Source organism: Schistocerca piceifrons, chromosome 10, assembly GCF_021461385.2.
Source record: "Schistocerca piceifrons isolate TAMUIC-IGC-003096 chromosome 10, iqSchPice1.1, whole genome shotgun sequence".
Taxonomy (NCBI): Eukaryota; Metazoa; Arthropoda; class Insecta; order Orthoptera; family Acrididae; genus Schistocerca; species Schistocerca piceifrons.
In genome coordinates, this window is record NC_060147.1 from 68242571 (window position 1) to 68265835 (window position 23265).

At 42.1% G+C, this 23265-nt stretch overlaps 1 protein-coding gene across 1 annotated transcript in view; it reads left to right on the forward strand.

The window, feature by feature from the left end:
- The first annotated feature begins 3867 nt into the window (after positions 1 to 3867).
- LOC124718700 (homeobox protein abdominal-A homolog) overlaps positions 3868 to 23265 on the forward strand; it is an 80885-nt gene continuing 61487 nt past the window's right edge. The window contains exons 1-2 of the mRNA XM_047244322.1: positions 3868 to 4306; positions 4490 to 4738. Of these exons, the coding sequence (XP_047100278.1) occupies positions 3868 to 4306; positions 4490 to 4738 (688 nt within the window). The remainder of the gene's footprint in view (positions 4307 to 4489; positions 4739 to 23265) is intronic.

Genomic DNA, 23265 nt, shown 5'->3' on the forward strand with positions numbered 1-23265 from the left:
ATTTTTTTCAGGTTTTGCTGGCAGCTGTATTGAGGTAAGTGACAAGCAAATACCGTTTACGTAACGAATCAGGCTCCGACGGTCGACTCATGCTCTTCTCATAACGGTAGGACCACCAAATTGTCACTTTTTAAGTTATTGATAGACTTCTAGGTGCAACATCGCGAGTGGAGAAGAGTTGAAAAGCCCTGCGCCTGTTTGGAATTACTTGTTGTCAATGATGCACTATGTGTTTACAACAATACTGCAACTTCCTTGTAAACCGCTACGAAATTCCCCAAATCCTGTCTGCTACTGATTTGCACCAGTGACTCAATCACTTTTTTTCCTCTCCCAGCTTCTTCATCAGCAGTGTTCCTAATTTCAAAACATCAGTCAAACTTATGTTCTATGACCACTACATTATCATTTAATATAACAACAAAAGTATTTTTAACATTTCGTATAATGAAAGCAAAGGTTGAATGGTGAAATAAAGTATTTGTTTCAGTGAATGACTGCACTAGACTTCATTTACTCAGCTCGGACTGTCGATGCTACTTCCCTAACCGAATCCGTCTGGCGTTGCTGTCAGCTGATGAGGGCCGAATGGAAGATGTAGATGTACTGTTTTATCCGAATCGCATCGTTCCAAGTGCCGCTAGATTAGTTTTTGATTTTATTAAATAACACGAATTACTCTTCTTTTGTGGCTGCATCGAGTGCTGTACCTCCCGGGTGTGTTCTGGCGGCTGAATATTACCAGCTCTTCCAGAGCTGTGGAAGTATTTTGCGCGCAAAATGATAAATTCGGTACCTAACGGGAAAAATCGTAAAATTATAACGAGCCACCAGTGTCGAAGGGCGATCTTATATCAAAATACTGCGAAAATATCCATGAAAGACTACGGAAATTTTGTCTCTTTGCAGTCCGTGTTCACCTTGCAGAATATCGTCTACAAGGAAAATCGAAAGCTACTAATTGCGATGGTAGTTTCCAATTACGCACTGCCGCTGGTTTTACAGGCAAGTATCGATTCAGGACTGCCTCTCGACGTGTTCAATAATCTGACCTCTCCTACTTTGCACATCTCTCCACACCCCCACCCCTCTGCCCCATCCCTGAAAACCGAGACACCCTCCTATAGCGATTATGCTGCACTCGTGCGGAGAGGGTGGAAAGCAAAAGCCTGAGTCTGGAAACACGCTGGAAAAAAACAGTGTGGAGGGGGAAGCGTGATGGGGGATAGAAAGGGAGAGGACCGTCCGAATCTCATGCCGCACAGTACCGGCGCAGGTGGTAGTTCCCTCTTCAACCGACAGGTGGCAGCGCCATCGGACGACTTCAGCGCTGCCTAGCGGCGGCAAGTTCGGTTTGGCGCTGGAAACCCGTGGACGACGTTGTATGTCCACCGTCTTCTATTCCGAACCTGGCCCGTTTCTCTTTCTTTTTTTCCCCTTTTTCATTATCCTTCCCTATCGCAATCTCTCCTTTAGCGTCGTGCTTCGTTCCTCCGCACATTGTTTTTCGGCTCCAGTGTCCCTTTTCTCGGAGGTCCGGGATGCTGCGTGCCGCGGGAGAGAGCCGAGCTGGTGGGGCAGAGCCAGACATGGCGACAGAGAGCGTGGAGAGTGAGGGGGGAGGGGGAGAGAGACCTGCCTGCGTCCTCTCTTGTCAGGCTGCGCGGTGGGGGCAATTTGTGCCGTCTGTCGGCCTACCCTCCCTCGTGTCAGCCCTTCCCCCTCTCCTCACCCTCCCTCCACCTCCCACCCTATTTCCACTTCCCCTCCCCTCTTTCCGCCCCCCCCCCCCGCCCCTCTGCCCCTTCTAGCCGGCATCAAGTGCGGCGCGACAGGAACAGCAGAATATCGCCTACCACTAGCCGCACAAAGTTCTCCACATAACCTCCGCGCTAACGCGCGAAACGAGCACTAGTCACTCGCAAAGTCTTTGTCTGGTGATCGTCGACACCTATCCATCTCTAGTTTGTATGTGTGAAGAGCCCCTACGATACAATCAGTAGACAGTTCCCACAGCAGGTTTCGTATCCAGAAAGGGCGTGAGTCGTGCTCTAACACGGGACACACACAGAGGGCGTTTTTGTGGAGGTGGAGGGAACAGGTGACCGGCGGCGGGCATCAGCTGTTGGCCGGAGCGGCGTGCGTTCGCGTGCCGCCCATTCATACGGCCCGGCCGGGCTTTTATGCGCGCTTTCGGCCGGCTTTTACTGCGCCCTGTAACTGCGCACTAAAAATTTTTATTGCGCCTTGCCAGTCACCCGTTTCCAGCAGCGGGACTCGGCGCGCGCGCTCGGGCGGGGAAGTCCCGAACTAGCGCAGGGGGAAGACCCGTCGTCGCCTACTGTGCAGACGGCACAGAAGTCGACGGCGAGCCCACGTGGGCTGCTGTCTGTTCTCTGGCGAGTGTTCGTCTGGCAGCCTATTGTGGCCATTAGTTGACGGCGTGTGGTGAAGTGTGGAGGACACGTGGGTTGCGTGTGCGACATAGAGTGTGTGACGTACTCGGCGCAGGCGTCGGCCGAGTGTGCGCATCGGCATATGCGCATTCGACCGGTGGGCGGGGAGGGAAGGGGTAGTCTCCGGGAGGGGGTAAACCGGTGGCCGGACGGTGGTTGCTCTTCTTTTTTTTTTTTTATATCCCGCAGTCCAGCACCCGAAAGGGTTGTTTGCTGCCCCTTTAGACTGGGCCGTGTGCGGTGCGCACCAACCCGCGCGCCTGAAGAGCTACTGTGCAGGTGATGCGGTGAGCGCGGCGTCGGAGGAGTGGTAAGGGGCGCAGGCAACCGGACAGGTAACTGGAAGAAGAGGAGGAGGAGGAGTGGGAGAGGGAGAAGAGGAGAGAGCGGGAGAGAGAGAGGCTGGGAGCAGAGAGGCGCCGAGAGAGGGGGGCGGCCAAGGTACGCCGTAGGGGAGGACCCGAAAGGGGGCGGGTTTTAGCTTCCCAACAGCTCGTGCAGACCATTATTGTAAGGGGTTACATTTAGTTGGTAGTGGCGCTTGTATGAGCCCGGCCACGGCAGCGGCCGAACGTTAAAACTGGGCGTTATAGAGCAGTCATAGCGGCCGGCAGCCAGCGCACACGCGACCGCCTCGTAAACGGGCCGTCACTGGATTTCCTGCGGCGCTTCGCGACCGCCGGCGCCTACAGCGAGCACAGTGCGGGAAGAGTCGGCAGCGAAGCTCGGCCCCGCCGCGGGAAACCGGCGCGCCCCAGCCACACGCGATTGCGCCTCGTAATTTTTTTATTATTATTGTCCTCGACTCGCGAGGAGGCGGTGTGCCCTCTGTGCGCGAGCGTGTGTGTGAGTGTCTTCGCTGCCGTGGAACTGCGGACAGAAGAGGCCGCTTACAACTTTTTTGACTGTCGTGGAAGATTTCGGAGGACTGGTAGTGGAGTCGTTGCTTGAGAAACTGTTAGCTGAAAGGAGGTGACAGAAAGTGAAGAGGAACCGTAGTGGGCATCGAGAGGTGTGGTGGACTGTTGCGGCTGTGTTAGAAACTGTATAGGAGGAGTGTGGGAGAGAGAGTGGCACTGAGAGGTTGTTGTAGATTTGTGGAGATTTGCAAAGAAGCTTGTAACCAGCTCGTGGGAGAGTTCCGTAGTGTTGCTAGGTACGAAGATTTTCGAACGGCTCAGTTTCGGGGCTAGATTTAGTGGGAGCAGCAGCGGGTACGGAGTCGGCGCCTGTGTCCCGGGCGCTGTCAGTCCGTCAGCGCGTGGCGCGCGGGCCAGCTGAGCGGTGGGCGTGGCCTCAGCTGACGGTGACGTCGCGTCGCGTCGCAGTAGCGGCCCTGCAGTCTGCGCCGGCCATGGCGTCCGCGTAGGCGCTCCAGCCCCGCTCCGCAGCAAAACCAGCACCACAGACGATGAGCTCCAAGTTCCTGCTCGACAGCATGCTGCCCAAGTACCACCACCAGCTGTACCAGCACCAGCAGCACCACCAGCACCTGCTGGCGCCGCCGGGCGCGTCCACGCTCTTCTCGCCGTCGCCCGACTACTCGGGCGCCGTCGCCAGCAACAACTCTCCCAGCTCCGGCGGCTCGTCGTCGCCGCCGCCGCCCCCGACGGCGTCGGCCGTGTCGTCCGCGGCGGCGGCCGCGGCGGGCCGCATGTACCCGTACGTGAGCGCGGCCGCCGTGCACCACCATCACCACCAGGCGTTCGCCGGGGGCGGCATGGTGCCGCCCGGCGCCTTCACGTCGCCGTCGGCCGCGCTGGCGGCGGCGGCGGCCGTAGACGCGGTGGCGGCCGCCGCCGCCGAGAAGAGCTGCCGCTACACCGCCGGCTCCGGGGGCGGCACCGGCGGCGGGGGCGGCGCGGGCGGCGGCGGCTCCGGCGGCGGAGGCGGCGCGCCGCCCCCGAGCAGCGCGGCGGACGCCATGGCGGGCTACAACTCGCTGGCGGCGGCGGCCGCCGCGTCGCACCACCACAACCACCACGCCTCTGCAGCTGGGGGCGGCGCCGGGGGCGGCTCGGGCGCCGGGCAACACAACGGCGCCGGGGCCGTGGCGGCCGCCTCCAGCCCCTCGGGGGCGGTCGTGTCGGCGTCGGCCGCGGCGGCCACGGCGTCCGCCTCCATGGCGGCGGCGGCGCAGTTCTACCACCAGGCGGCGGCGGCGGCTGCGGGGGCGGGCGCCGACCCGCTGGGCACGTCCTGCTCGCAGCCGGGGGCGGCGGCGGCGGCGGCCACGCAGCCCCTGCCGGACATCCCGCGCTACCCCTGGATGTCCATAACTGGTGAGCACCAACTCCAGCTGGCCGCGCGCTGGCCGCTTCCGCCACCTGCCGCACAGTGCTTCCGCCCTGCCAAACACGAGGGAAACCTAAAACCTGTCGTCTTTCGTCTCACGATCTTCTGCCGACGTTTGTTTGTAATGTTTTCCCAGCCCGAGTGGCTGACACTGTCAAAGGCTCACCATCCATTGCTGGTGGCGCAGTGCCGACAAACAAACGAGCACCGAAGATCCGGAGACAAAAGCGAAAATCCGCACGTTTCTCTTCACGGAACATCCCCACCTGTTAGTTATTGTCAATCATCAAATCCGCTACAGTTGTAAAAATTATTTACCTACCTCGTTTCAGGACATGTATCCCATCTTCAGGTGCATACTGAAATGTGAGTCCACAATGATGCCCAGCTAACGTTATAACAGGTTAAAAATATGTTAAAATAATGAATCAGTGGTACACCATTATTTTTTACATATTTTAACCTATTTTAACCTTAATTATCCATCCTTGTGGACTGGTAGTTTAACACGAGTCTCAAGATGGGACACATGTCTTGAAACCGAGCAGTGCTCTCCTGTGTAGACATAAATAATCTTTATAGCTGTAGCGGATTTTTACACTGACAACGAAAAGCGAAAATGCAGTATGTCAGCAAGTTTTTCCGGAAACCTCAACAGTTTCGTACAAGAAAGCCGTTTGTTAGGGTAATCTGACATAAGCATTCAGTGCAGCAGACGGTATATAATTTTGTACTGAACTCTTCTTTTGAAAAACCAATTTATTTGCCAACATTGCTAAGTTTACACAATTACTAGATTACTAGCTACGGCAACATATAGCCATTTGCCATCACATCCATAAAACCGGGCAGTCGTAGTTACAAGATAAAACGTTCATACCATTCTGTCATTTGAGAGCTGTACAACATGCATAAAAAAGTCGAGGCATTAGAATGACATGTCAGAAGTACTATTATAATTCTACATACTTCATGATAGCACACCTCGCATGTCATTGTAATGCCGAAACATTTTTATGCATATTGTATAGTCCTCATGTACCAGAGTGGTGTAAGCATTGTATGATGTAACTACCACTGACCAGTTTTATGGATCTGAGGGTGGCAATACATTTTGCCGAAACTAGTAATCCAGTAATTGTATCAACATAGTGATATTTGCAAATAAACTGGTTTTCAATAGAAGACTACAATACATGCCGTTTGTATTCATAGCAAATGCAAATATTATGTCAGGGATGGATCTCGGATAAAACAGTCGTAAGTCGTGCACAGTTTGATTCTCTGTTAGTCTTTCTGTATGCCCGTTGCCACAGCTGCCGTGAATTTCTTGAAGGAAGTCATTTTCCTCCATAGTGCTGTTCTTTCGCATTGAAAGAAACAAGATGTTTTGTGCATGATGATTCCGGAACACGCCGGCTGTTTTCATAAATATCACAGAAGAACAAAAACTGCAAGCATCTAAATTTTATGAAGGAGTGATTTATTTCATCCCGACAAGTTTCGGGCCTCGACCTGACTTCTCGCACAAATTTCACATTTGTCTCTGTGAAATGATTTTGCTGCCTCATAGATTACAGCTTGCGTTTCTTTCGTGTCGTGCTCAGCATTAGCGAGACAGCATGCCACGTATCAATGATGCATCCTTCTGTGCTGTATTGTATAAAGCATAATCTCTCCTCAAGACAAAATGAGAAATTTGTGCTAGAAACTCTCGCTGCCTTCTGAAGATTGGTCCGAGCATGAAAGCTGTTACGCTGAAATAAATCATTCATTCAAAAAGTATCATTGTTTACTATTTTTTCTTCAGTGATAACCACTTCATTACATAATTTAGCAACTACTTAATTTCGCCGCTTTGGGCATTATTATACTACATCACAGCAAAAACTGTTACGTATACAGAATGATATATTCCACACATAGGTGCACATAGCCGTTATGACTGTACGGACACGGGTGTGTCGAATGTATCATACTGTACACGTAACAGTTTTTATTGTGATGTAGTTTGATAATGCCGACGGAGACGAAATGAGCTAATCGTTAAATTATGAAATAAAATCTTTGTTTCAAAATAAGATAAACGCCTACGCAGGAAAAGACTTCCTTAAAATGATTCACCATCACCGGTTTCTCCCGACAGACAAGCGCTTCAACAGGTTTAAGAACATCACGAAAAGTTGACGTACAAGAACTGCCGCCCTTGCGGCAAACGGTAGCGCTCGGTAATAGAATCACACGCGAACTCTGTTTTCGGGACACAGCATGATAATTGTTACCCTCCAAACGTAGAAAATCCGTTCACGGTAACAACAATCAATTGGTCATCTCTAAACCTTGCAAACATTCTACTCCCACAATCACACACTTCACGTACGGATCCTGAGAACAATGTAAGAGAAATTATCGCGAGTGCAGACATAATCATTTTCCCTCACTAAATACGCGGATTTAATATGACTAAAAATTCCTGACTTTGATATCAAGTACCCTCTGCCATGCACCGAACAGTATCACTCGTTAAATTTATGTAGAAACTGTGTATCAACAGATGGGCGTATGTTTTCTGAAGCGTAACATCGTTCCACAACTGACTGTTTTTATATCGTCTTTTTATTTCTTGTAGTTCATTTATAGTTCACGTTTGATCTCTGTTAGTAAATAATTTTGCACGGTTTTAGATACTAGTGAGAACTTACCTTTGTTCTGAGAGAAGTAATTTAACTATGTAATACTAGCTTAACCGTTGAAACTAACTGTAAGCACGAATAAAATGACATAAAATCTGGAAGCTGTGGAACGATATTACGTTTCCAACAATTTGTATTGGTTCAAAGTCCGTACACAAATATTTCTGTCTGCTAAGAGGCACATGGAATGCTCTCCAGTCTCTAAAGTTGTGAAATACACCTCAACGTTGAACATATTTTAGATAACGGTTAACTATATTCTCTACATGAGAAATATCACAGAAACTGACATCAACATATAATCAGTGTAAGTGCAATTTTTTCCACATTGGATCCATAAAAATCTAGAAAAAACCTCAACCATGTAAACAATAAATACACGTCTCTAAATTCTGTATGAACTGTTAACAATAAATTTGTGCTTTATAAGATTTATTATTAATCTGTAATAATATAAAATGTCTCAACCTTCTCTGTAATTTCGTAATCAGACATAAATATACAATGTATAAGCCCATTTACTAAATTTTGTATGCTGTTGTCGGCATTTGGTATACTACATGACTTCCCATAGCCAGTGGATCAGTAATAACAGGCATAATTCTCAACTATGAGTATCATAAGTAGGCACTTCTCTGAACTCTAAGTTAACAAACATAGCATAAATTTCACTTTGCTGTTGGCCGTCTAAATTCCCTATGAAATAATACATTTCTTAACCAATAAACCTGTTAAATACTGAAAGTAGCGCAACGCTGCTTATGACAATACAGACTGACTTCAGTGATCACAATACAGCGGTAAATATCTGACTTCCGTCCTCACTATACAAAGGTAAATGTCTTGGTTATTTAATAAGGACATTACATTATTTCACACCATAGTTTATCCCATTTCTGTTTTGTTTCTCATACCACGGACGTTACCATCTTAAATGATACGTGGAAAAACTATAACACAAAGCTACTTCTTCATTGCTACAAGATACAGTAAAAAGAAATATATTGGTCAACCAATTGTGAGGTTCGATATCAATATAATACATAACACATGCCCATCCGTTTATAAATTTGCTATTGGAAGTTAGAGAAATTACATTACATCAGCATTACATGGTTATAGAAATCAACGCCTTTACTGACCACTCATATCAATTCCGAAGACATCAGCAAAATACTCCGCCATTAAATCTACTAACCAGACTGCTGTTTATATCACGTTATTTTCCCATCCCACTGCTTTATCAGTCAGTAGAAAATCAGTCACACTATCTACTACATCCCGAATTGTATGTATATCTAGAATCCAAAAATAATTGTCCTCACGGTCATACGGCACATTCATTCCGACGAGGTTACATAGAAAATCCATCTACAATAATTTCAGTACGCACTTATTTATAAAAATCTAGTAGGCGAGAAATGTCTTAGCTAAAAACCATACATAAATACAGGAAAAGACTTCACATCGGCTCCATTGTTCACACGGCCATCGAAACTCACTAAGCGGCCTGTAATTTCTACACCAAGGAAACCTGGAAATTAGATTATAGTTATTTGTGTTTATAAATGAAGTTATTCTACCAAACGGGAACGGGGACGGAAGAAGCAATCGACTTTCATATGCTTCTCTTGTATCGCCGTCTCACTTTCATTTTTTGCCCACAGAATCAAGGCAATGAGAGAACCATGCTCATTACGGAGCTACGGAAATTACTTCCACATTGCTGCTTTCATGGACAAACTCATTTCAATTAACCGCCCAGAAAGAGCGATCGTGACCATGTAGAGGCATCGCCCTTGGGAATACAGAAAATATCCCACTCTGTGTGCAGCAGCGAGATAACGATCTAATTCCGAAAACACCGATAAATTACTTGTACAGTAAATTTGAATATTATAGAACTGTTTGTTTCTCGTCACTTCCATACTGTTTTTGTATTCTTACAATAAACTGCACGATAGTGATCTATATAATACGCACGTTCACTGCTCACCTCCAGAAAATCTTTTCACTTTGCCTGTTACGATACGATGTCCAGGAATAATTGTTCTAATAAATTTAAAATTTTCCCATTGCACACGCTATCAGCAGCTGTAAAAAGCCATGACTGTTAACAGCAAACTAACACTAATGTCCATATAAAACTATTATGTATCGGGTGAATTATTTATTATAGCTTTTATTACACGAAATATCAAATATTTACGCTTGTTGGTATAAATATATCATTGATTTCTCTTAATACAAAGTGGCAATCTGTATCTCCTGCTTCACCATCCTGTCTGTCTATTATTATCCAGTTATTTTAAATTTATGTTAATCTTTCTCGTTCTCAATACCTTTCTTTACATATCTTTCAGTGTTTCCAATATATTCCAGAACATGGTAACTGAATAACTATCTTTTAACTATGTTCGTCTTCTTTGTTTACACTGCTCTTTGTAGAGTAATCATTGGCGACGCCTCTTTCTGTCAGTTCTATTTGCAACAGTCCTTCCTTACTTTACTCCTATACATTTCGAGACATTCACATTTAAATTCTCGTCTTTGCTGAAAGGTAGTTTTCTTTAAATAAAATATCCAGTTCTTCTTTGTATTAAAACGTTATGTATTTAGGTGCGTTATTACACATTTTTGGCAATACATAGTGCAAATTGTTTCACAAGATGATGCTAAAAACTACAGAACTACACGCTAAGTTCAAATACTGTTCTTTCAGTCAAGAAATGGAGTTTTCTCTTAATTCTGTTCTACCATAATTGGCAGATCTCCAGAAAGATATACAGTATAAGATTAGGACAAGGTTTCTGCATAAAAAACGATAACGATCTTTTTCGTACTGCGATAAATTTCCAGTACCGTAGCATGAAGTTTGTTCTTTCATCAAACTGTTAAACCACATGTCGGACCGTGCACGTTCACAGTGGTAACATTGTGGCAAAACTCAAACTCGTTTATGAGTATCATAATGTGGCATAGTCTAGCAACTTCCACACTTCTCTATCGAAATGAATTGTTAATTTGTCATGGCTGACTATTCTCGGTGTCGACGTTTCTCTTACAGAAAGGTCACTGCCTTAATTCGCCCGTTGCATTCTGTTCAGTAGTGCTCGAAGCATAATGAGTAATAGCTTCTTCTTTTCGTACCTTGTAACTGTTAACACGCATACGTATAATAAGCTCTAAAACTAATATGCTAATCCCCTAATAATGAACATATGGAACAATCGATGATTGGCCATTTTAACGGTCCCTACAGACACAGGCATATTAAGGAATTATTCCAATTTCAGGTACTTTGTTCCTTCGTAATGCCACTTACAAATCGCAGCAGAAAAGAAATAGTAAGATCTATTTAATATACCCGGAAATTTTATTTTTACCTCAAATGCCCTGTCAGTGTTAGCAAAGCAGAGCGGAACCACTGTGGCAGGAACATCTTTCTTATATGTCCCGTATTGTTGACTATTGTATCAGTCCTGTTTACAGCAGTGCATTTCAGTTTGTCTTTGATAAGGTAACACACAATGCAGCCATATTTATTGTTTGAACACAAATATTGCATTGACAAAGTTTGTCACTTTAAAATATATCTTAAAAATTGTTTAACTGGTAAAAAAAAATTCAGGTAAATAATCCTGAGCACTTGCAATAGAATTGCAATATATTTCATGTTGGCATATAGTATTAAGGTGAATGTTATGATCTGTCTTATGCAAAACACAAGTCTTAATATCTTGCAGATTCATAAGGAGTACAAAAAATTTTCCTTATTTTAAATTTATACAGTTAAATTTGAAGAGCTGAATTAGAAAAACACTGGTTTGTGACCAACTGACGTACAAAGCTTGAAGTTCATTAGAACACCGTATTTTCTGTTGGAGTTATAATGCAGACGTGAAAACAGATAATCCGGTAGTGTTTATTATCTACTAATTATGTCAAAACATTTTTAAAAAAATCACCGAAGAAGTGCCAGCAGTGTGTCGCTAAATGTAAACGAGTTATCCCTTACGTAAAGCAGGTGTTTCTTTCGTCGTACCGTCACGAAATTACATTTCTGTATATGGCAAAATTTGGGTAAGGAAAAATGAAAATTGACAAAAAAAATTCTGCAGAATGGCGAATTATACGGCAAAAATGTATGTATCATAAATTTCAGTGTTCCGGTAAACGATTTTTTTTCATCACAACTAATGATAATGAATGTCACCTATATACAGTAGGGCTTCGTTCAGATTGAGGCTGTATGAGTATTTGGACTGAAATCACATCATAAGTTTCATTTGAATGCGGTTCTTGAACCGTTGATTCATTGCCGCAAACTCAGCAACAAAAATTTTTTACGGAATTCTGTTGGAAATTACAGAAGCCTTGTTTTACCGGAAAAATAGTTCAGTAGCTGGGTTTCAATTCTCCATAAATTATATAGTCATAAGGCAGTATGATTTGTTTGTTACAGAACATGAAGTTGTAACAGGCAGCGACATTTTCCACAGCTGGCTACAATGTAGTTAACAAAGTCATTCAGTAATACAAAAACAAGAGTACATCTTTGAAAGAGGCCCAGACTGTGTTGTCAAATCCTCGTTATAAAGATTCAACAATTCTCGTATCTACGATCGTAATCAAAATAAGTTACTTTGGGTTTCCGCCGTGTAAGGGAAGCCACGCCTGAAATTTTCTGTTGGTCAAAAAGGATATTCATTCCTTCTACTCTGTTTACAATGCATTTCAAAACAATCCTTTGCATATCCAAGTACCTCCTCATTAGCTGTCTCCAGAAATAGTTGCGCAACCACTCGAAACTTGCATTTCGAGCAATATCGCCTACAGCACGCTCATATTTATTCAGTAACTATCTGTTCGTAGTATTTGCAAACATACAACGGATACCAATAAAGCTAGCTCAGAATTTTTTCGGGAGAAAGGCAGATTCTTTTAGCATCGCCGTTTAGCTGGTACCTGGAGCCTATTTAAAATGTAATATTTAATTGGGTTCTAGCTTCGAACAGTATTTCTAAAGATGTAACGCATATTGCGCATAATTAACACAGAAATTCCCAAGCGGAATGCAGATTAGTGTTATGCCTCTGTTCAGCAGGCACCAAAAACCGATTTAAAAAATGGTTCAAATGGCTCTGAGCACTATGGGACTCAACATCTTAGGTCATAAGTCCCCTAGAACTTAGAACTACTTAAACCTAACTAACCTAAGGACATCACACACACCCATGCCCGAGGCAGGATTCGAACCTGCGACCGCAGCAGTCCCGCGGCTCCGGACTGCAGCGCCAGAACCGCACGGCCACCGCGGCCGGCACCGACTTAAAACTTACATGTGGCTCCAACAGCGCTCAAGTTCCAGACATTGCACCACGTAATATATATATATTTAACGCCGAAAATCAGTTTATTCTGTATAAATAATGCCCTTACAATGTTCCTGAAACAGTGTCACAAGCCATAAAAAAAAAAAAATTATAAATTGGCGGGATCTGTTTAAAAGTATGTAGTTTGAACATATTCATTACTAAAAGTATAATTAACCAATAAAACATTACTTCTCAGTGTTCTAGTAAGCACTGTTACCTAGAGGACGTTTTCCAAATTACTGTCGTTATGCGATGGAACATTCGCTGTAAAGCTTACTTTACCGCACAATTTGCGTAATAAGTAGATAAAAGTATCATGGTCATCATTGGGAAGAATATCATCTCCTAGCAAACATCAACTCACATTAAATGTTACTAAAAAAGCGATAAAACGTCAGTGCTCTTTATTTCTTTTTTTTTTTTAATAAAAAGGTTGTTTCTTAAAGAAGTATTACACATCAGTAAAATTTTAGGATATAACTCTTAAGGATTCAAAAATCTCAAGATTTACGGTTCACCGAAACATTTACATGGCAGCACACAATTATACTTTACTCTCTCCTCTCTTGTTTACATATATTATGAACTAACTGCGAAAAGAAAAACATATTTGAAACAAAATCGGATAGTTTTCTGATAACCAGTATATGATGGATTTTCACAGTTATCACGTCACTGATAGAGTACAACTGTTATTGAAAGACACAAAGTTTCATTTTTCGAATTCATGTGGTCCTAGTTTTCCCGCTGAATTTCAAGAAGCAGTCGCGAAAAATGGATCAATTCTCCCAATTTCCAACGGACAAATTAATTTTTTGGCACAGTCTGTCGTTTATGGGTTGAATACTTTCTCGTTTATTACTCTATGCAATTAAGTACTAACCTCTAGAAGAGCAGTTATATTTGCATTCAACCACTTCAATAGTAGGCCTACTTGATACAGCATAATTTCAGGAAGTACTATTAACGTAGTTGAATGCAAATAATTATTACTGAGAAAGTATTACCATCGCTACCCCACATCCGAAAAACTGATATTTATTTAGTACTATAATGAGTCAGTGTGCAAAATGGGTCAGTGTTTGAAAAAGAGGTGGTTTTTTTACTCAAGTAGTAGGCAATTTTTCTGAAAATAAAATGCACTTTTTAGTCGAAAACTGCAGTAATAATTCATTAATGCTATTTTTATTTACCACACAGGACGGATACATATTAAGAGATGGAAATCTAATTTATAAGCAATTAAAATTACATAGTTGGTAGTAATAAGCTAAAGTAATTTTTTTTTTTTTGCTAATGTAAGCGAAAAATGTTTCACACGAGCTTGTTATTACCAACAACATAATTTCAATTACTTTAAAATTACATTTACATCTTGGAATGCAATATTTCTGTGTAGTAAATCAAAAACACCAAAATACTACATACGCTACCGTAGATATCCCGAAGGTCCTTTCCAGTAGTGTAGTATTTTTATATATGAGTTTAGGGACACGCCAATTGGATCTGTATTTCGAAACACTTGGTGTGCACCAAAGCAAACGGTAAGTTGTTGGTTTTGAGTGAAAGGCCAGTTTAGTTTTTGCCACAATCTTAGTCACTCTAATTTACACTGATACATCTTCCAACTCGTAAAAGATATTTTTTACACTTGATACTTATTCGTCTTTCTACTGGTCCACCACGTTATTCCTCTTAATTATTCTACGCGATAACATGTATATTTTCATAGCAATTAAGTGGTGTTGTGTCAGTAGGTTTGGCAACTGAAAAAATTATGTGAGATCTGGTTTGTTAAGTAATTACAGCGAAAGCTGCAATTTTCGACAGAAAAATGAATTGCCGTAGCATAATCATTCAATTTATTTACACAGTTTTTACTAGAAGGATAGCTCTGGAAATGCTCTCAGAGCTTTCTAACCAATGACGTTTCACGAGTTATATTTCTTTAGCGCATGCTAGTACTATCAGCAATATCTAAAATATATCAGTAGATGTTATTAAACACAAGATGAAGTAGAGAATTTAGTTCTGTATCAGGAACACAGACATATCCCGTTCCATTAAGATATATAACACACAAATCAAATAATGTAATAAATGTCAAATGTATTTCTGTTCCTATTCCATTTCTGCATTACACAAAAGTTAAAATGGAAAACCAAGAAAGGAAACCTGATCTCTAACATCAGTTATACGAAGTCGAAAAATGAAAAAGCGGAGCAAACTGAGATACAAACACTGGAATCTGCAGGGGTGGTAATGTCGTCGAGGCGAATTCAAAAAAGTATTTGCAGTCGAAAGGTCGATAAACGTATAGATAATAAAGATAATTTTGAGTGCTGCTACTTATATTTCACTCATTAAGAGCTATCTTGATTTCAGATTGCCAAATTTTCTCATTTCCCTAGTTTTCCTAGCACATTTTTGTATTCCGGAAAATAACTGACTTTTTTCCTAGAAACATCTTTAAAAACGCAAAACTGAAACTGTTTCAACAATCATAAGCTCCCTTAAGATTTAGCACCTGTTCGTTAGCACCAGCAGAAAATCTGTTTTGAGCAGATAGGAATTTTTATCTTCACTTCAAACTACTAGTACTACGTCATGAAACAGGCTGTGGAAATCGTAAGGTGCGTGAACAGTTTAAATAAAGATAGGGGATTCGGACTGCAGTGATGAGGGGCTGGCATTTCATGCCGAGTTATTTTTATCATTCACCTCGTAACTAAGGGAACAGCAAAGACATATTTATAATAATTTATTTCACGTAAGATGCTTTTTTTATGGTAATGACTTCTTGAAGGAACTAGAAATTTACAGTTACTTGATGAAACATTGTGACACTATGTTAAACAACAGGACCAATCAAAAAAAAATGCTAGAAAATTTGACTAGTATTCTTTAGCATAGTTTGTGATATTAACGCCGCGTGGAGTGGCCGTGGGGTTCGAGGCGTAATGTCACGGACTGCGCAGCCCCTCCCGCCGGAGGTTCGACTCCTCCCTCGGGCATGGGTGTGTGTGTTGTTCTTAGCGTAAGTTAGTTTAAGTAGTGTGCAAGTCTAGGGAGCGATGACCTCAGAAATTTGGTCCCTTAGGAATTCAGACACATTTGAACATTTTGTGATGTTAACAAATAATGACCTTGCATGGACAGCAGTAATCACTGACAAATATGTATTATCGTAAAAAGTGAGTGTCGTACGGTGATGGCATATAAATGCACAAATGCATATGTAGATCATATAATCATATTATTGTATGATTATTACGGAATACCGTCTTCAGCACACGATAAAAACCAGTACATATAACGGAACTCAAATTTCGATAATATAGAAAACCATGTACTCATAAAACACTACACCGGGTGTCTCTGAAGGATTGGTAAATATTCAGGGATATGACAGGAACTATCATTTTAAGTGAAGAACTTCATATACACAAATGCCATTTCCATATATTTTCCGAGACCAAAAAAATGGTTCAAATGGCTCTAAGCACTACGGGACTTAACTTCGGAGGTCATCAGTCCCCAAGAACGTTAGAACTACTAAAACCTAACTAACCTAAGGACATCACACACATCCATGCCCGAGGCAGGATTCGAACCTGCGACCGTAGCCGTCGCGCGGTTCCAGACATTAGCGTCTAGAAACGCTCTGCCAACCCGGCCGGCTTTTCCGAGACAGAACACATTTAACGTCCATTGTTATTTATTTTCTGTATTATTAAATACAGCGCCATGTTTGCTCTATGTGCAACAGTTGGTGAACTTTACAACAAGCGTTTTGCGGAGTGTGAATTGAAAACTGCGGTAAGCACTCTACGATCAGGAATTCGACATGTCGGAAAGCGCGGACAGTATTCTTAGACATCAGCAGGAGCACTACCATCGCCGAATCTGTAACATACAGCATATATGCATATTTTTCGTTAGTGTAGATGAATGGCATTTTAGCCAGGGCGCGTACAAACACAGTTACCCGATGCTAATCTTTTTACACTTTCTCAGTTCTCGAACAATTTTTCTTTCAACACGCGACTGCGCATTCAACGGTCTACCTTAATCACAGAAAGACAACCTGAGCTAAGAGGTTGAATGCAATGAGGTCGGCTGGGCCAGAATGCAACATCAAAGATGTTGGTTGCTTAAGACATATACGTGCGCACGACCAGCCCGAGAAGAAAAAATGTACACTAAATTTGTACCATCTCGAAAATTATTCGGAATAAGGCATATGTCCACAAGAAGTTTTTGCTTCAAATAAGGGTTTCTCACAGATACCATGTATGCTGTAAATAACATATTGTAAGAAATATTTCTCTTCTGTTATGGAGATACGTATTACTGATGATAGGAAAAACACGCGAAACTACCATCAAAAAGCAACTAAAGTCGAATTATTAATATGATGTATTTACGATTTCTCCAAGCTGCGCTGCACCAAATGCACAAGACACCAAGGGAAACCTCCCGAAAAAGCTTGCTCGGAACCGTGGGATTGGATATACTAGTATATAAATCTTTCATTCTCACTTCCGAATAGAGAGAGCGGGTTAATTAATTAACAGCGGTATAATTGTTATAACCCTTTGATGATTTAGGATGATCAAATTTAGCTGCTCTTCATTCTAATAGAGCTTATGCTCTTTTCAGCCATTTTGGACTTCATTTTTTTTATAAATGAGGAGAAATAAAAATTTTGAATTTATTGTCTATTTGATGTGATTTAATTTTGGTTCTGATGGGGAAATCATAATTGTGGCAGTCGCCTTGTATGTCAGGGAAACCGCTCTAAAACCTCACCAAGAATTAAGAGACACTTTTAGGTCTCCAATTTAGCAGACACTTTTAGATCTAGCCCATCATAGAGTCGCGGTTCTTTTCAGTTAATTACCAGGCGACGTGTTGTTGTGAGGAGGGATTCTCAGTTTGGATTGAATAAATAGGTAGGACTTAACCAGTTGCCGCATTTACGAGATAACCAAGGAAAACTTCCCAAATATCTTCTTCAGAACTACAAATAATCAAAGGCCTTCTCAAAATCTATGAACACAATACGGGTTCCTTTGTTATTAAACTCTCGCTGCTTGTCAATAAGCTGTCTCAAAATAAAAACTGCGTTAGTCGTTGATCGTGCCTTTCTAAATTCGGTCTATTCTTCCGCAAGTAAACCTTCTGCTACTGTTATCAGTATTTTGTTTAAAGTTCTTATAGGATGAGTTAAAATTATGTGGACACTGTTTGAGAGAGAGCATGTGGAATAATCCCTGCTTCCCGACTAAAACGTCTCGTCGATTTTGATGGACTCTGTACTATTGCCTCCTGCACTGTAGCAATGTTTACTTCTGCCAGTTCTAGGTCGCACCGCATTTCAGTCATAATTGTCTGCCACCGAACCGGTTGCTACAGACTTCTGGCAAATGTGATAAACTGCTAAATGAGTTGGTGGCCATCTATCTGGAAATCTTTCTGCAAACCTTCGACGCCCCTCTATCGCCGACTGCACCACGTTCATCAAGGTTTACCGCCACTCTTGTCTCCAGTGTGAGCCTGTCAGCCATGGATACTAACAACTTGGAATAGAGACAGAAAGAAAATTAAGACTGCTCACATAATTTTGAGTCGGCTATGTGCACTAACAGCCTGGAATAGAAAACGAAACGAAAGTAGGACTGCTCGTATAATTTTTACTCGCCCTGTACATATATTTCTTAGTATTTTATAAAATGCAAAATGGACAGAAGAAAACTTGCAAAGAAATAAGATGTTCATACTAGAAATTTGTATATGTAATGAAAGTTGATTGAAAACATGAAAATTGTTACAATTTAGTTTGTTAGAAAACTGGCTTATACTGAAGTACATTTGTTCTATATACAGAAATGGAGATACGTTCGCTCTGTGTCGTGCGGTCTAATTTTGTGGGTGAAAACCGATCTGTCAGCTGTATGGACGGTTGTGGGCCTCTGACTGCGCTCAGTAGATTTACACTTTCGGCGAGGAAAGATCAGTTAACGCTTACATAGTCTGTCAGTTGGCCGTTGTAGTAACTATGGATACTATGATTTTTCTTTTTTTTTAAAAAAATGCCACACCCTCGCGGATTGTGGCGGCTGTTGAGGACTCAAGTCCTTCTGAGCCTGGGTTAGTTAATGCTGTTGGGACACTATTTATTTATTTCTTGGAGGAGTCCTGCCTACTTTGTTTGATAGTTTTGTCCTGGCTCATGCCACTTTTTTTTCTGTCTTTGCCTAATTCTAAGTGGTGGAATTCCTCATCCCGGAGTTCACCTTACACCTGGGGCAAACCACGGAAGCCCAGTCGGGATGGCGCTGGATTTTCATAGTCAGATCTCTTGCGAGTTTCTAAAGTAGGATTTGTAGTCTTTTGGATTTTATTATACGCTTATTTTATTTGTTTTCTCGCCTAACTCTATTCCTAACTCCTGCTATGTGGGAAGCTTCGTCGGGGCAATTACGATACGTCTTTGCACTTCATTGTTTAGCACCTCTCTTTACTGATTTATTCTCTCACTGTTCCAGATAACGTACTTCCTATTGTATGCGGTGTGCACAACGGCGTGGGTAAAAGTGCGGTATTATATACCGCAGTTGAAATAAAGTGGCTGCGAGTTACATTGTTTGCGCTAATGCCATATTTGGCCATAGTTAAAATTTGTAATTCCTATACTGCTTACGTCCGGTCCCTGACGACGGCAATGATTGATGCTGTCAAAAGCTCAGATCACCATCAACAATTAAAGCGAGAGGTGAATTTTTGATGTTCGTAGAAGCGTAGAAGATCTCGCAGAGGTTACTGAAGCAGTAACTGCTTACACTGTACCGAGGTTTCGGTTTACGCTGCACGCGGGGGGTTCACGAAGGAGAACGAGTTAACAAGTGCTCTGTGTACATACATCGCGACACAGGGGAGTGTGCTTGGAAACACTGTAGCAGTCAAACAGGCCATTATTCCGTGTTCGCGCCTGTCACCATTGTGAGTCGGCGCCGGTTAAGTGTGGGCGGGCCGTGCGCGGGCTTCCAAAGCGAGCCATTGTGTCACCGCCTTGCACAGTGGCGTGCGCTGCACTGCCGAAACACAAAGGCACGCCAGCATTTCACACTGTTCTCTGTTCAATCAATAACGAAGCTCACTGAAGCAAATGACTATACCACGGTGCGATATTGCATCTGAAAAATACAAAATATCACGACCGGAAATGCCACACCTCTGACGCAATGATCGTATTAATTTCTTGGAGAACCCAAACAGGCCTTTGGGAATGACAGTAATTTACAGGATACCATTCAACTGTGGATACGTGTACGTGGGCACAACAAAAGAAACGTGTCATGTTCCTCGTTGTTGGCGGCTCTGGATTCTTGTTATAATTGGAAGTCGGTGGAAATAAATTAAAAAAGTTCTCGGTCTTGTGTAGTTTTCGTTGTCGCTTTCTTCTTCGCAGGAAACAAAACATCAATTTCGCTGAAACTACTGATTTTCATATAGGTCGCGATCCGTCGTATTTATGATGAACAAATAAAGCGTTTAAGCAATCGCCTTGTTTGAAGGACATAAGTGCCTCTTCACACTAATAATAATAATAATAATAATAATAATAACAATAATAATAATAATAATAATAATAATAATGATGATATTGTGTCATCTATTGCTGGAAAACGCAAAAGCAACCGCTTGCACCACAACCAGAATACCAGAGAGAATTATTATATGAGCCTCTAATAATATTCACCTGTTCAAATATAAAAACTGAAAAAAGGCAAAATGTTTTGTGCAAAAGTAACGAATTAAATACGTAGATCAGAAAAGCATCTGACACCGATTTGAAAGATGCCTGGAATCATACACATGAGCTTGGATGCTCATACGTTAGCGACATAAGGAGACCACCGAGTGAAATTTCATCAGACAAATATTCCGTCTACTACTTTTCAAAATACGAGGTCTCTGTGTTCAACATTCAACTTTAAATCCTCATTCGGCTCTTCACACGCTGTACGTGATTTCATGCACCAGTCAAATGTGCATCGAATATTCGTCTGATTGTTTTATTCCTTACTTTTAGACAAATTATTTCACAAAATATTTGACCTATTTGTTTTCAGTTTCTTTTTCAAGTTTGGTTCAGGAAGCATGAAATATAATACGTTCATAAATCTATCGGTATTATGGTATTATTAAGAGGACGCAGAAAAGTTTCAGTTAAGCTGTGATTTGATTTTATGACATGTCATTTTCATAGCCGAACGCAAAATATTTCGGTTTTTCTTCAAATACTGTTTAAGTTTTTCTTAGTTACCCTGACAGTATTCAAGCAGTTAAATCCTTTGTTTGGAAAACTAAACCTCACGCTGGTCGGTTTAATGTCTCATTTGACCATTTCCCACTCTTCGTTTGGCTTTGAAAATTCGGACAAAAATCCATTGCGTAATTTCTGTTTTCGCTCTGCTCAAACATCTGACTAGAAAACAGGGGAGAAATTTTTAAACGTCGTTGAAAATTATTACTAACATAGCTGAAGGCTGCTCGACGTATAACATTCCTGTGTTACCTATATAATTGAAAAGCTTTGTCACCTGCGAACGTCAAAGCGGTGAAAAAAGCAACAACTCGAAACGTAAATGTGCAGCGAAAAGTTTGTATACTAAGCCACAGCAACTATGTAACATCTAATTCGGCAATGAACGCGAAAAGACATAATTCCAAACGCAAAAGCAGTTACATTTAGCAAGCAAATAAAAACCAGGTTCAACTCTGGACATGTGGACTAAAGCAATGTTGACACGCTGTGTTATTTTAGACTTACAGTTGAGTTCTGTTGGCGGCCACAGGGTACAAATAACAACAAAAAAGAACACACCGAAAATGCCAGAAGTGACGTGAAATATGTCTGGAGATTAAACAAAATAAAAATTATGTTCTTGCAAAAAGGCGGCTCCTCCTTAGTTTCATTATTATATTTTTCGCCGATAGGTGGCACTGAATGTTTCCGAAGCTGCCACCCGCCTCAATGTAAACAGACGTGCCGGCTGATGCAGATGGAAAAAGATGCGAACTGTTTCTTAATCGCACTGCAGAAATACGAGGCTCACTTTTAACTTAACAGAAATTGTGCATGCAGTCAGTTCTGAACTGCACCACACAGCTATAAAAATTTGAGGATATAACGATTAGATTTTGGGAAGCCCCGGCTGACTAAGCTCAGAATAAAACAGATAAAGCACAAAATAATCCAGAGAGTTCAGTTATTAAATCACGTAGCCCTACAAATAATTATTTTCTAGGAGTATAGTTTGTCTTATAATCCGAATAGTACGGTGTTTAAGAGTCAAAATTATGCATACTGGCTGATTACTGCCGCCTTGTGTTTGAGAGTTAAACTTGTAGCAAATGGTTGAGTCATCCAAGTATCCTCCACGTTCTGTCGATTTCGATTTCGGGCATCTTCGGACTTTGCGCCACTATTTATGTAAGCAACCATTTACCTTCTGCTTTTCGCGTTTCTCTAGCCTCAGGTATATTGATTTCGAGCTCCTCTGGTGCCCATCCTAGTAAGCTCTGTCAAAAGTTGCATCAAAATCTATAGATGTTTCAAAAATCGCTTAAAAAGCTACAGCTGCAGGTTTTTTTAGCATCGGTTCATCATCATCGTACTCTCTCTCTGTAATGTCAGTATCACCTGGCAAATCTTCGAGAAGAGCTACAATTTCGTCATCTGTTCGTACTGTAGACTCACTAAAAACTGTATTTTTCTGTGAAGCAACATTTACAATAATGAGAACCGAGCTGACACTAAAAGGAGTGTGGCCTTTCTGCAACTAGACCGACAAAACCAAAAAGTAGCGGAAAGACATCAGAGAAAGCAACACGCTAAGAGTTCGATTGTGTAGCAGTACACGAAAAATACACACACGGCCATACGGTTCTGTAACGTACCACTCTTTTGTTTCCGTTCAATTTTATAAGTAAAAACTACATATTTAACAAATAATGTCATGAGGAGAATATATGACTTAGATTTCATCAGAATTGTGGTAGTAGGCATAAAACATTTCTAGCAGTTGTAGCACAGTAAACACAATAAGTACGGTCTCTCCAAACCAAATCGTCAGCTGTCACCAAAGATTATACAAACTTACTTTCTGAACAGCGACCGAGTTCTAGGAGGCAGTGAAGTGTTTTCAACTCAAGATAAACATGTACGTAAATGTATCGTCAGCCGAAGATATGGCGTTACGTATTAAGTCAGAATAAACAAAGATCAAAATAAGTGGTACTTAAAATTACCAACAATCAGCAAAAGGTTGACAGTTCCCTTTCAAATCTGTAGCTACGGTTATGACAAATGAAAGTGACGATCCATCGACGTATCTCTGCCTGCGACTAATTCATCAAGAATGTCTATGGAGC